The sequence below is a fragment of the Pipistrellus kuhlii genome, unplaced genomic scaffold (assembly GCF_014108245.1).
Source record: "Pipistrellus kuhlii isolate mPipKuh1 unplaced genomic scaffold, mPipKuh1.p scaffold_m20_p_8, whole genome shotgun sequence".
Lineage (NCBI taxonomy): Eukaryota > Metazoa > Chordata > Mammalia > Chiroptera > Vespertilionidae > Pipistrellus > Pipistrellus kuhlii.
This window is the reverse complement of record NW_023425584.1, coordinates 67,548,720-67,564,411: the sequence shown is the minus strand read 5'-3', so window position 1 is coordinate 67,564,411 and position 15,692 is coordinate 67,548,720. Positions and strand designations below refer to the sequence as shown.

The following is a 15,692-nucleotide window of genomic DNA, read 5'->3' as shown; positions in this document are numbered from 1 at the left end:
CTTTGTAGAGATCTACTCTGTGGTTTATCTAAATCCATGTGTAATGAGCTATGTTATGGGATTCTGTTGCATTTATGAATTAGGATTCCAAAATTCAACTTATCATATCTGAATCCTTTTATCTGCTCATAGTCTAGTACTAATTTTTCTATTTAGAAGTCTTCTTTTCACAATCTTCCCCCCCAAAAAAAACATTTAAGAAGCTACAAAGCCATGGAAACTTACAGCTTCGTTTATAATAGAACACATTTATACTTTAGTTTTTTCTTATACTTGTGTGAACCTTCCAAAAAGCTGATTTGGAGAGAGCCATTATTTAAGTCTGTAGAATTAAAAATGAACACTTATTTATAAACAAATTACATTAGTGCAGAACATCTTTTGTTCATTGTACTACTGTGTGACTGCAAAACAATTTTAAAGTGTAAATTTGTTGCCAAAAGGCATTAAGATAAAATTTATTTTTTAAAATAAATTTATGCAATTGTATTTTGCTCATGCTTTGAGACAATAAGCATTATGTTTAAATAATGCTTTTTTAATTACAAAATTAACAGATACTTATGTAAAATATGGCAAAATACAAAAAAAAGAAACTTCAAATACCCCTTCACACCACCCTTTAGAGATAATCATTAACATTTTCATGTACTTATTTTTAGTCATTTTTCTATGTTATGTGCATATCTATATATCTTTTTAAACAAGTTATACAGTTTTGTATTTAGTACTATTTATATGCTCTTTGAAAACATGATTTTTAATTATTAAATCGATTTTAATAATGTACTATAATCCATTACCTAATACCCTGCAGTTGGACATTTACCATATTTTTCGGACCATAAGACGCTCCGGACCATAAGACGCACCAGTTTTTAGAGAAGGGAAATGAAGAAAAAAAGATTCTGAAACAAATAGTGTCCTAAAATATTTTATGTGCATTAAAACCCAACATCACAGTCATAAACACATGTAATCAACCCTGTAAAGTAAACAGCAGCATTTAGAACCATTTTAGAGCCAGGCAAGCACACAGAGACCACACAGAGCCGGGCAAGTAAAAAAACTTTTTTTTTAAAGTATATGTGTAGGCTATATTTGGACCATAAGACGCAGGGACTTTCCCCCCCCCACTTCTGGGGGGGGGAAAAGTGCGTCTTATGGTCCGAAAAATACGGTAAGTTGACAACTGTGTTTACTTGAGGTCCTAACTTCATAACAGTATATTGCAGTTTATAGACAGATACAGGGGTGGTGAAAGAGAGAAACCTATTTTGAAAAGCAGTTATAAAATTAAACAGAGGTAGGTTTCTGTAATATTGCATAACCCAATTTTGCTTTATTTGGGTAATATTTTTATTGTAAACTACTTAGAAGACATAATGTATAAAGAAGAAACTATTTCCATTCATAAATAAGCACTGAAAATATTTTGGTGTATTAAGTGTTTCTATATGCATCTATGTGTTTTAAACATACTAATAGTTAGAATAACTCATATATGGTTTTCTTATCTGCCTTTTTCATTGACATTATTCCATGTCTTGAAGTGCTCTTTGAAAATGTGATTTATAATGGCTCCCTCATTCTTCTTCAAATAAACTATATAATCATTTATTTAGCCATTATTACTTTACTAGACATTTAAATTCTTCCCAGCTTTGTCCTTTTAAATAATACTGATATGAACACCCTGGAACTTACCTTTTTTCTTTAAGAGCAATGATATGTTTGGCATATTACCACCCCCTCCTTCCACAAAGGTGAACTTATCCACATAATGGTGGCCTTGAGCATATACTGCTCCTCTCACCAGAGCCTGCTACGCCTCCCACCCCCCATGCCTACTGTAATCATCTTTTTGGTGACGGAAAATCAGCTTTGTAGGTGAGAAGCAGAGTTTTATCTTTGTCCATATATAAGCTTCTGTTTCTAGTGAGGCTAAATATTTTTGTACATTTATTAGCCATTCATACTTCATCTTCTGGTATTTATTCTTTCCCCTTACCCATTTTTCTATTGTATTTCTTACTTAGGTGTAAATCAACTCCTTATAGAATGAAACCATTAACTCTTTGTTTTGCATTTGCATGTATTGTAATTTATTGCATTTTTATTTAAATGTAGATAAATCCAGTGCTCTATTCTTTTTGGACTGCCTCCATTACTTATTTCTCCTGATCCAGATGTTTTCTTCTAGTTTGTTTCAATGATTTCATTTTTACATTTTACCCTAATATATCAGGTTCATAAGGTTGAGATCTAATTGGTCTTAATTTTGAGGTAGCCAATTTTCCCTTCCTCCTTAGATTTAAGATTCTTTCTTGCATGTAAATTTATTTTATATTTTGGTTCTATTGACCTTATCCATTCTTAAACCAAAGTTTTGACTATTATAACTTTATAATTTCATTATATTTGACAAGATGGGGCCAATTTATTACTATTTCTTTTCACAGTGTTCTTGTCCATTTTTATCTGGTTTTCCAGGTGAACTTTAAAATCATATTGTTGACTATCATCTCTAAGACCATTCCCCCTCCCTCTCCTTTTTTAAATTTTTTATTTATTTATTATTTACCTAGTTTATTAGTTTCCTAGGGGAGACATAACAAATCTCCACAAATTGATGGCTTGAAACAACAGAAGGATTTCCGCTTACCCTCCTGGAGGCCAGAATCTGAAATCTAGGCATCAGCAGAGTCAGTTCCCTCGTGGGCTGTGGCTTACAGATGCATTCCTCCAGTGTCTGCTTCTGCTGCCACATTGTCCTCTTTCTGCTTGTGTTCTTTTTCTTATAAGGACACACTCATTGGATTTAGGGCCCAGTGTGACATCATCTTATCCTTACCGTAACTGGATTTGCAAAGACCATATTTCCAATTAAGATTACTTCCTGAAGTTCTAGGGGACCATGAATTCTCAGGTGACACTATTCAGCCAGCTGCACCTCACAACTTCCTACACAAGCAGTAGTTGAAAGAGTAAGGACCTGGGATTGAAGAGGCTTGTCTCTGGCCCTAACCAGCTCTCTAAACTCTGGAGAAGCTTGTCATTGTCCCAGTTCTCAAATGCAAAGGTTGATCAGTGAGTAATCTTCCAAGATTCCTATTTGTCCTGAAGTCCAGGTTAAATGAGGAGGAGTCATGTACAGATCTGGTTTCTAGCTCCACCCACTTACTTCTCTCCGGCCCCTGATTGTTTCTGTGGGATTTTTAAATGTATGAAAAGTATCAGAGGGTAAAATATAGAATATTACTATTCTTGTCTGTAAGTGAACTGAAGGTATTCCTTATGGAAGGGGTGTCGAACTCAATCAGAAAAAGGGCCAAAATCTAAAATCCAGCCTAAATCGAGGGCCGAATGGTTTACTGAACAGTCATAAACTGTCATTGTGATGGAAACGCAGCAGAGTGCAGTGATTACAGCGCGGTGCGGGCCACATTGCAAGGCCTGGCGGGACGGATTTGGCCCTCGGGCCTTGTGTTTGACACATGTGCCTTATGGATTAACAAAAAAGACTTGGTGTGTTCAAAGGATGTTTTCCCATTCCTTTTGTTTCTGCCTCCACTGTTTAAAAACAAAAAGAGAAAAAATATTTTATTAAATTACTTTGTTATCGAAGATTATTTAACACTTTCAAATAGGAGATGGGACAATTAGGTTCCAAAGTGTTTTAGTTTAATATTCTCTTTTTCAGTAATTGTACTAAGTGATGAAAAAATGCATATGATTGTAGATAGTGGGCAGTGTCTGACAGTCCTGATCTGAATTACTGGAATGGCAAGGTTTGAATCTCTCTCCAGTAGAGATAGTTCACATAAAGGCTCAGGAAAAAAAGAATGTTCTTTTGCATGGCATTATTCCTTGCTTAAGAGAGTTAGTCCCTGTCTCTTCTGTGTGCTCACTAAGGCACAAAAAGGGGAATTTCTGGCTGCAATTTTTATAGACTTCAGTGTTATTGAAATGAAAGTGCTTCAAGGACATTTCCATTTGTTACTAGGTTATGGTTTCTCATTTCATGTAAATTATTTTGCCACTTTTCATTTTAATTCTTTGCTGTCATTGTCTGGCAAAACCATCATTTGGTTTCTCTCTGTGAAGATATTCACCGATTACTCAGCTGACAATGTCCTTTGTCTAAAAATGGATAGTATCCTGTGGATTTATTTTATCACTTTTTTTTTATTGTTACCTGTAGGTTTCTGTTTATATTTCTTCCCCTTTTTGTCTTGGAAAATGTCTAGGACTATAAACATCCTTACATGGAAAGAAGTATGTTTTGAAGAGTTCCAGATCAGACAGTCTCTTTAAGAATCTTAGAGCCAAGTTCTACCTGATAGAACTACCTATTCTTTCAACATAAAGGTTAAAATGCCTGAAGGTGAATAATAACTAGTGTGTACTACCTAAGACTATTGGGGAAAGGGGGGGCAGGTGCCTAAACCCGGGAGGTGAAGCTGTCTTGAATGAGTTTTTCTACCATTCTGAAACATCTCTTGAGTCTTACCTTTCCTCTCTCTTACCATGCCTCAGCCTACTTCATACCCTCTCCACAACTATTGCCACGGTTTCCTGGCTTCTGCCTCTAGTATCATTAGAGATATTTCCCTACAAAAATAAGTTTGGTCATATAATATCCCTGCTTAAACACTTGGACCCAATGTTTTTATTCATTTTGTTCTCATATACAGTATATTCCAGACACAGCAAACTCCTTCCCATTTCAGCACATTTTAAAGTCTTTTATGATTCCCCTTTTTTTATACTCATGCTTCATCTGCCTCCTATTCTTTCACTGTTTTCCCAAAATTCTTTTACTTAAGAAAATTTATAATAGCATGTGTTCATTTCAGAAATTTTAAGTGTATAAAACAGCATGTGAAAATCAGTCTTAATTGCCACCTGTCTTCCAGCCACCCGTAGCATTTGTAACAGTATAGTATGTGTCCTTTGAGGCCCTTTTGCAATAATCCTATACTATTGATTGCCAGTTGTTCATTTACAGTGATAGCCATTTCTTTGGGAGGCCCCATATGCTGGGTTGATGGTGACTTTGTTCATCTTTATTGCTTGTCAACACTATCATCAAGGAGATGTTTGTATAGGATGAGTCTGACTTACATCCTGGCCTCAGGTGGCTTTCAATATGGTAGGAAAGAGATTTTTACAGTGATAACTGCAATACAAGGTGAAAGGGGTACATGAGAGGGACAGGTGAAGTGCTGAGGGGCTCACAGGGTGAGGAAAATGTTTACCTTGATTGCTCAAGAGGTAATATTTGAGCTGTGTCCTGAAAGATTTGAGTTTGCAGGAGGCCAAAAGGCAGGGAAACTGGCAGGAGAGAGGCTGAGATGCAGATGATTTACAAGGTTATTCCATTTTCCTAGACCATAGTGTGCATGTGAGAGTAGCAGCAGGTAAAGATGTAAAGGTAGTTTGGAGAGAACACTGAACACCTTTACACTTTATAATAAATCTTTAGAAATTTTTAAGAGAGATGTGCGTTAGGAATATTAATCAGACATTGGAGGGTACAGTGTCAGTCACAGACTTTGCAATAATTTGGAAGAAGCATGAACATAGAGCTGTTGTTGAAACATAGAACCTCTATGTCTTAGCAACTGCCATACTCCGTCAGATCTAAAAAACGCCATGCTTATAAGACACATCTTTATCTTATGTACTAACGAGGGGGGAAGCGTTACTAGTAAATTTTCAGACACCACTAGTTATAAGATATATCCTGATTATAGAGATTATAATAATGAAATGTACATCATAGATTATAATAAATATATCATAGATTCAGTAAAATAGAGTAATTTCATAGATTGGGGAAAGATGAGGTATGCATGTAAGTAAGGGGATAGTTTGAGAAAATGAAAGAAGTGGGGGATGAGAACAAAGACACAAGGGAGAAGTAGACCTGGAAGAGGAGAGGATGTCTTCCTCTACCATGGGATGAAGGAGCAGTGACTCAGAAGTTTAGAAATTGAAAAGCTAAAAACATTAAACTCATTTTAAATAACCAACATCTTTGTAAAAGAAAAGGCAAGGTCATCTGTAAAAAGGACAGTAGTGGGTTTGAAGTCTTGGGACTTAAAAGTGGAAAAGTTTCAGGTAAGTGGGGTATAAAAAGAGTATTAAAGAGAATTTAGAAAGGCTAAAAGGCCCTGATACTACAACCAGACAAAACACTACAATGAAAGAAAAGTATAGGACAGTGTCCCTGATAAACAAAGATGCTAAGATCCTCAACAAAATATTAGCAAAACGATTCAGAAATACGTTAAAAGGATCATACACCAGTACTAAATGGGATTTATTCTCATAGTGAAAGGTTGGTTCAATATTCACAAATTAAAGTGATAAGCCACATAAACATATTGAAAGATAAAAATCAAATTATATCAATAGATGCAGAAAAATGTGACAAAACCCAATAGTCATTTATGCTAAGACTCCCGGCAAAATGTGGATAGAGGGAACATGCCTCATCACAATAAAGGCCATATATGACAAACTCAAAGCTAACACTATACCAACAGTGAAAAGCTGAAAGCTTTGTCTTAAACATCAGGAACAAGACAAGGGTGTCCACTTTCAACATTTTTGTTCTGCATAGTATTGGAAATCCTAGCTACAGCAATCAGACAAAAAAGAAAAAGCACTTGAGTTAGAAAGGAAGAAATGGTGGTGGGAAACTGGAAGCACATGCAAAGGAAATGAAACTACATCACTTTCTTACACCACATTCAGGAATAAATCCAAAATGCATTAAAAATTTAAGTATAAAACCTGAAACCATAAAACTTCTAGAAGAAAACATAGGCAGCAAACTCTTTGAATTGCTCTTGGCAATATTTTTTTGTGTATGACTCCTTATGTGAGTGAAACAACAGCAACAAAAAAATAAATGAGACTACATCAAACTTAAAGAGTTTTTACACAGTGAAGAAAACAATCAACAAAATGAAAAGACAGCCTACTGAATGGAAATGGAAGAAGATATTCACCTATGATACACCCTAAGCGGTTAATATCCAAAGTATATAAGAAATTCATACAATTTAACACCACCAACAACAAACAACAAAATAGCCTGGCTGGTGTGGCTCAGTGGTTGAGCGTCATCCTATAAACTAAGTCACCATTCAATTCCCAGTCAGGACACATGCCTGGGCTGCAAGCTTCGTCCCCAATGTGCAGGAGACACCCGGTCAATGTTCTGTCTCATCATTGAAGTTTCTAGCTCTTCCCTCCCCACCGCCACCCCCCTGAAGTCAGTAAAAATATATTTTGAAGAAATGGGCCGGGGATCTAAATAGACACTTCTACAAAGAGGACATACAGATGACATCTGAAAGATGCTCAACATTACTAATTATTAGAGAAATGCAAATTAAAACCAGAATGAAAGGTCACTTCACCCTGTCCAAAAGGCTGTCTGTAACAAATTAGCAGACAAGTGATGGCAAGGGTGTGGAGAAAGGGTAACCTTCATGCATTGTTGGTGGGAATGCAGACTGGTGCAGCCAGTGTGGAAAACAGTATGAGGCTACCTCAAAAAATTAAAAATAGAACACCATATGACCCAGCAATTCCACTTCTGGGTATTTATCCAAAGAAGTCTAAAACACTAATTTGAAAAGATCTGTACATCTCTATGTTCACTGTAACATCCTGTATAATAGAGGTAATATGCAAATTTCCCTCGTGCCCTCACATCACAAGATGGCTGCTCCCATGTCACAAAATGGTTACCCCCACATCATCACAAGATGGCCACTCCCATGTCATCACAAGATGGCCACCCCCATGTTGTCAGAAGGGGAGGACAGTTGGGAGGGACCAGGGGACCAGGCCTGCAGGGGAGGGCTGTTGGGGGGGGGGGGGGCAGGCCTGCAGGAAAGCAGTTAGGTGTCAATTAGGCCATCAGGGGCCAGTTAGGGCAATTAGGTAGGCAGGCAAGTGGTTAGGAGCCAGCAGTCCTGGATTGTGAGAGGGATGTCCAACTGCCGGTTTAGGCCCAATCCCAAACTGGCAGTCAGCTATCCCCCAAGGGTCCCAGGTTGGAGAAGGTGCAGGCTGGGCTGAAGGACACACACACACACACACACCCCACACGAATTTCGTGCACCAGGCCTCTAGTTATTTATAATAGTTAAGTAGGGAAGCAACCTAAGTTTCCCTTCGATAGACAAATGAATAAAGATGTGACACATATATACAATGAAATAGTACTCAGCCATAAAAAGAATGAAATCTTGCCATTTGTAATAACATAGATGGACCTAGAATGCATTATGCTAAGTGAAATAACTCAAAGACAAATACCATATGATTTCACATATATGTGGAATCTAAAAAATAAAATAAGCAATACAAATACATCTAAAGAACAAATTGATGGTTGCCAGATGGGGGAGTAGTCAGGGGAATGGTGAAATGGTAAAGGGATTAAGATATACACATTTCCAGTTATAAACATAGTTATGGGATATAAACTATAGCATAGGGAATGTAGTCAATATTGTAATAATCACATATTGTTTCAAGTGAGTACTAGACTTAGCGAGCTGATCACTTCTTAAGTCATATAGCCATCTAACCACTATGTTGTACACTTGAAACTAAGGTAATATTGTATGCCAATAGTAATTGAAAAATAAAAATTGTTTAATAAAGAAAGGACTGAAGTTTTCTCATCAGAAATGAGGAATCCAAGAAAGGTTGAAAAGCATGGTTTTTTAAGGAAACCAACTAGTTGTATTTAATGACTTCATTCAAGAACATTTGATACCCGAGAGAAGGATGAAGAAAACAAGTGGAAGGTGCTTTCTGCAGGGCAGGAGACTGGCTGTGGAGGTGTGGTGAGGGGCAGAAACGCTACATGATCTAACTTTCTTCTTAGGCATATTGTTAAGTACACGCTTAACAAAATGAGAGGTGAAGCCAGGAGAAAGCAAGTTGGAGGGTAAGGAATTAAGGGATTGAAGATTATAAAGAAAGCGGATAAGTTATTTTGAAAAGGAGGAGTATGTAAAAAAGAAAGTTGGGAAATTTCAGAATTTAAGATTATAGAGGTAGAATTCTAAAAGTTGTATCTAGAAAACTTATCTTTCAAAATACAAATGGGAACTTATCTCTTGTGGCTTGAAAACCTCGATTTCTGGGTGGAGTCTTTACTACTTAAAGAACAGGCAAGGTTCATCACAACCTGGACCAACCTCCTTTTCCAGGCAAATGTGCCCTCGTCTGTTGTGAACCCCATAGTCTCACCTCACGCTGCACAGATTCCTGAAGGCCTTTACCTGCTTTGCCTTTGCACATGCTGTTCCCCTCGCGTGAAATGTTCTTCCTCCTCTTTGCCTTGCAAACTCCCGCCCATCTTCAAGCCTAACTCAGGCGGCACTTCTCTGCCAGGTCTTTCCAGGCTCCTGCAAAACAAAACAACACTGAGCACGTCTTTGTCTCTGCTCCTGCATTTCTCTCTAGACGTCCTGTGGGATTTTACCACAGTATATTAATTTATATGTCTCTCTATTCAGTAGATTATAAACTCCTTGACTTCAGAACCCATCTCATTCTCTTCTTCACCTATAATGCAAGTACAGATAGTAGGTGTATAGTATCTGCTTTTGTTCTTTGCTGTGGAATTTTAAAGGAGTGAGTTAATCTGGTACTTCTCAAATGTGAACCGAATCACCTAGAGATCTTGTTAAACCTCAGATTCTGGCCCTGACCGGGGTGGCTCAGTTGGTTGGGCCCTGTCCCATGCACCTAGAGGTCACAGGTTTGATTCCCCATTAGGACACATGCCTGGGTTGCGCGTTTGATTTTCAGGAGGAGGTGTGCAGGAGGTGGCTGATCAATGGTTCTCCTCTCCCCCCCCCCCCCATCTCTCTCTAAAAGTCAATTAAAACATCTAACAAAAAAACAAAACTTTCATTTACTCTGAGATCCTGCCTCTCTAATAAGCTTCCCAGTGGTGCCAGTGTTGCTGGGTTTGTGGAACTCATCCAGCAAGCCTTTGCCCAAGTAAATAGCAGAAGTGTAGTAAAGATAAAGCTTAATAGGAATGTGGAAGTGTAGCACTTATGGGGACAGAGACTTGAAAAAGCCTCACTGTGAACACTGGAGTCCTTAAAATGATAGCAGAACACCACATGGGAAGAGATGCTTATTGTGGAATAAAGCAGGAGACCAGAGTGGGGGACAGTAGCTAAAAGGGCTGGGGTGATATAGTTCTGTGGCTTATGCCTCAGAAAAGGAGGTGTTGTCCGGTGCTGGCAGCCGCTGATGCTCGGGGGGGGGGGGGGGGGGGGGGGTGTGGGTCTGGGGTTCACTGGAAGGGTTAGGACCTCCATGTGTACTCCAAACAAAATGGCACTTCCCCCAATGTGAACAGGAGTGTGAGTGACAAACGATCATTTCCTGATCTTAAGTTACCAGGTTCAAAGTAGGAAGGTTCTCTTTCTTTTTTTAAACTCATAAATGACGGGGAAAGTAGTACCAACAAACATTCTGCTCTACATATAATTTCACAGGTCTGATGATGGGTGTGATCAACCATTTCTTTTGTGCACTGTGTGCAGAGGGTACAAGTACCCATGTATGTTTCACAGTAGGGGAAAGGCAAAGATAAAGAACTGTTACATCTCCTCCCACTCACCCCTTCCCCCACAGAGAACTAATCAATATTTACCGCCTGATGCGTATTCTTGTAGCTTTTACCCATGCAAATTTATGTGCATAGACAGGAATTTTTCAAATTCCATCATGGTGCTTTAGCAGGCACATTATTCTGCAGACTGTTTTTCTCACTTAGGATAGGTCATAAACATCCCTCCAGGTCAGTGGATAGAGCTCTCACTTGTTTTTTTCCTAGCCATTTTAAAATAGCTGTGTATAAATATAATGTCCCATAATTTGTTCTGCCACTCTCCCATTGATGGAAAATTGGGTAATTTCCAATTTTGGCTACTACAAACAATCTGACACACACGAAAAACCCTATTGTGACAGTGCCTCAGTACCAGAACTCTGATTTCAACCAGCCACGCATATCACAGTAGCTTTCATATCAAGGACATTTCTGAATGAAGCTTAGCAGTGGCGAGGCCTGTGCTACCCAATGTAGTAGCCATTGGTCACATGGAGCTATTTAAATTCGCTAGAATTAAGTCACATTAAACATTTACTTCTTCAGTCACATCAGCCTCATTTCATGTGTTCAGCAGCCACAGGAGAGGAGTGGCCACCGTAGTAGACAGCACAGCACAGACCATTCCACCCCCAGAAAATTCCACTGCGCAGCCTGGACTGGACACTAGTGCTACACCCTAGAGAAGGAAGTGTTTCTCAGGGGGCTGGTGTTGTAAGAGAGCAAATTTTTAAAAGTACAAACTGTGTTTTAATTGGTTGCCTCTGCAGTTACTTCAACGAGAATCAATATCCAGATGAAGCAAAGAGAGAAGAAATTGCAAACGCTTGCAATGCAGTCATACAGAAGCCAGGTAAGGCAGCGAGGTGCTCTGCGGGGCGGCGCTCGGCTTCAGGTCCTCGCTTAGGTCACGAAAGGCCCCGACTCATCCCGCTTTGTGCTCTTTGTGCCGTCCTCCTGTGGAGAGGCACGCCCTGTCCTGGTCAAACCACGCTTCGTGGGGACGTGACTGTGCTGCCCAGTCAGAGGTTCATATGGGAACGTTTCCAGGGAGTGTCCCTGATGAAGAGGCAAGAGCTTGAAGTTAATGTTTTTAAGACTATAGGTTTCTTTTTTCAAAAAATAGCATAAATATATCAATTCCAAAGTAGTTTAAATCGTTCATCAGTTTGTTAATAAAAATATTGGCATAGAATTTTTTAACCATTGTAAAATGTCTAATTTAGAGCCGAAGAGAGAACTGTGTTTGGAGTTGGCTCTGGGAGGACTTCTGCTCAGCCAGGAGGGGTTGGGGGATTCCATTCTGAGGTCCTGCCCTCAAGTGCGTCAGCAGAGCCACTTAAACACACTCGCCCTTTCTCCCAGGTGCTAAGATATCGATAGTTCACATTTTACAGTTTTTGTTACCAAAAACCATTCAGTTATGACAATCGGATTGATCTCCATTTGGCCCATTAACGTGATTGGCTTAAAGACTGTAAATTAAAGTATAAATGCTTTGTAATAATTAAATAGTAATTTATTCTTCCTTAGCTAGAAGCCTGGCTGCTTAAAAGTCCAGAGCCTACAAGCTCAGCTCTGTCATCATCTAAAAGTCCCATCCCCAAAGCTGTTGGAACTCCAACTCTTCCTGGAAAACACATTACCCCTAGCTCATCAAGGCCCTAACCTGTTTTGTTGTTGTTGTTTTTTTAAATATATATTTTATTGATTTTTTACAGAGAGGAAGAGAGAGGGATAGAGAGTTAGAAACATCGATGAGAGAGAATCATCGATCAGCTGCCTCCTGCACACCCCCTACTGGGGATGTGCCCTCAACCAATGTACATGTCCTTGACCGGAATCGAACCCGGGACCTTTCAGTCCCCAAGCCGATGCTCTATCCATTGAGCCAAACCGGTCTCGGCAAGGCCCTAACCTGTTTTCTGGAGTCTCCACCCATGTGGGTTAAAGCTGAGACAGGAGAGGACAGGGTGGAAGGGAAAGGTACAGGTGGGTCCTTGTTGGCAAACATGGTGCTGTCCATAAGAAGTCACATTTGACAGCAAAGAAGATAATAAATCTAAAATGTTCCTCTCATGCTGTGTTGCAGCATCGTCACAATAACGGATGGCTAAGTAGCATTTAGTCTCCAAGAAAACATGAGACAGCAGTAACTAATCAGTGTAAGATCTGAAAGACGTACGTAAACCAGCTATCTGAAACCCTGTTAAGGAATAGCATAGTCATCTAGAATGATGCTAATTAAATGAAGCCTCTGTGTGCTCTCCGGTGAACAGCAGCCCCAGCAGACTGACTCTGTGCTATCCTTTAGGATTGTATTTAGTACTGGAATTCTTTAAGATTGTGTGGCTTTCTGAATTCAGGCATTTTATATTATGAGTTGCTATTTGTGAATTTTTTCAATAATAATTTGAGTATGAACATTGTACTAGGTGTTGCAAACCTGCCCCCCTACATATCTGTTATTTAACAATAAGTGCAATCAATAGAACTTTTAAAAAAGAAAAGTATTATTCCTTAAAACTAGTCTGAGATATAGATTACCTGAATTCATTGCATGCATTCACAGGCAAAAAACTGTCAGACCTGGAGCGAGTTACCTCCCTGAAAGTGTACAATTGGTTTGCCAACAGGCGGAAGGAGATCAAGAGGAGAGCCAATATCGGTAATGTATCAGGGAGGCTGCTTCTCCTTTCGGGCAGTTAACGCTGTCTATTTTAACAGGACTTCAGTTTAGAACTGCAGGTATAAAGTACCCTACATTGTAAACCTAGCAAGAATTGTCCTTATGTTTTTCTTCATTGTATTTTTAATAACCCAGTTAATATTACTTAAAGTATTTGTTACAATAATAATGCTATTATTATTTCTCAAACTCATTGTTCTTAATGTTCTAGACCACATGTGTCAAACACAAGGCCTGCGGGCCAAATCCGTCCCGCCAGGCCTTGCAATGTGGCCCGCACCGTGCTGTAATCACTGCACTCCGCTGCGTTTCCATCACAATGACAGTTTATGACTGTTCAGTAAACCATTCGGCCCGCGATTTAGGCTGGATTTTAGATTTTGGCCCTTTCTCTGATTGAGTTCGACACCCCTATTCTAGACTCTAGAATGAGACATGGTCTCTGAGCAATTACTCCTGTGGTGCATGTTAAAGACACTTGTAAGGTCTGGAGAGAAGGAATGTGAAACCCCAGCTTCTTTGTTATTACCTGGTTATGACCTCAGTATTAAGAAACATCTGATTATTAGAGTTTGAATGAAAGAATCTTAGACAGGGAACATAACAAAAGGCAGAGATTTTAAAAAGAAGGGAGCATTTAAGAAATGGATGAGCTTATGGCGGGGGGGTGGGGGGGGAGCGGAATTGCGCTTCTAAAACTGTATTTTATTTTAAACTTACTCCCTCTTCATCATTACAAATCTCAAACACTTTAACGAACTTCAAGATAGGAGGTCCGTATTATTAGTTGGTGTCAACCATGCAACAGTCAACCACGCAAATGCAGCCCACACAGCAGCAGGCCCCAGAATGCACACGTGTCCCTTGTCTGACCTCCATGCCCTGAGCTTCATCTGTCTGCAATTTCAAAGAAACAGAACATAGGGAAACCTAGGCTCTTGTTTAATGACGTTCTAATTCTTCAACACAGAAAATTAATTCAGCATTTAGGCCATTATGATGCTGTAACACATAATTAAGGGATCCATTTGCTTTTTTCGAAGAAGCAGCAATCCTGGAGAGTCATGGGATAGATGTACAGAGTCCAGGGGGCCATTCCAACAGTGACGACGTCGACGGCAACGACTACTCCGAGCAGGTAAGGGGCTGAGCAGAGGATCAGGGTACAGAGTGGGTGGGAGAGTGTGACAGCTCAGTTTTGCGGAGCGTATGGTGTGGGAGGGGAAGAGGAGACAGTCTGATGTCCCTCCACACTGTACTCGTGTGTCTAGTTGGATTTTTGTGTAATTGGAAAGCAATGTGGTAAGATTCAGTTGTCCTGTTGAATTTGTGAGGAATCGTTATTCACCTACATGGATTTATTGTCATACAACAGGATACTTGGCAAGTACGCAATGGGGAGGAGGAGGAGGGAAGAAGTTCAGAGGGAGGCAGAGAAGCAGAGAAGGTAGAAGAAGAGAGGAGGATCTGATCCAAACAAGCAAGTTACACCATTCCCCACACTCACACTCACTGTCTGAGAAACACTAGGGGCTGCTGGGTAGCCGTACCCAAGCCTAAGCACCACCGATGGCGCCCAGTGGAGGGCCCCTCCCCCGCGCCCCATCTCAGTGGGAACCACGTGTTGAGATGAGTGGTTCTTCCAGAGTCTCTGGCACATTGACACACACCCTCTCTCATAAATGCATGTCCTCTACCTCACCTGACTTACTCTTCATTGCGTGGGGGCAGAAATATATTTAATTATAGCCACTGGATGGAGAAATTCGGTAACGGAGGATGTGGGATGTTCCCCGCCCCCGTATCTGTTGACAGATTTCATTTACATTTTTCTGGGATTTGAAATTCATTGCCATTTGGAACGTGGTCTCTCCTGGACCCCAGGAAGGAAACTTCCCTGTGGCCTATGCCCCTCCCTTGCTGCTCAGTCAGCCCTTAAATCCCGCCCTCTGTGCTCCCTCTGCCTCCCGTGACACAACCTGTTCAGACACTGCGCCACCTAAGCCCAGCCCGTGAAAACGAGAATGAAACAGCGCCTGTACTTCCCGGGACCTGCTCCTCTCTGGGCTCCGCATCGCAGCTCCACCTTTCCCCTGGAGTGTTCATGAGTCTTCCTCATTGGAAACATTCCTGGTATTTCCCACCTTTTTATCCAGATGCCCTAAGGGCAGCATATCCCACCCTCCCCAAAGTTCTTTGATGCAGATTTCCCCTGAAGGTGGGAAACCTGTCCCTCCTTTGTAACACATGTTCAGTGCCACAAATGCAAGGCCAGTGTCCTCCCCGCTCTATTGTTAGCACCTCAGTGAGGGGAGGGATGTCACACTCCAG

The 15,692-nt window shown here is 40.2% G+C and overlaps 1 protein-coding gene across 19 annotated transcripts in view; it reads left to right on the top strand.

Annotated features, from left to right (window-relative positions):
• HMBOX1 (homeobox containing 1) overlaps positions 1–15,692 on the top strand; it is a 162,862-nt gene that overhangs the window by 134,708 nt on the left and 12,462 nt on the right. For 3 of the 19 annotated variants that reach the window (XM_036423538.2, XM_036423533.2, XM_036423536.2), the window contains exons 7-10: positions 11,443–11,525; positions 13,245–13,340; positions 14,405–14,499; positions 14,737–14,808. In XM_036423538.2, the coding sequence (XP_036279431.1) occupies positions 11,443–11,525; positions 13,245–13,340; positions 14,405–14,499; positions 14,737–14,808 (346 nt within the window). Of the gene's footprint in view, positions 1–11,442; positions 11,526–13,244; positions 13,341–14,404; positions 14,500–14,736; positions 14,842–15,692 lie in introns of all 19 variants that reach the window. The other 16 variants (XM_036423535.2, XM_036423540.2, XM_036423534.2 and 13 more) reach the window with 10 other exon arrangements.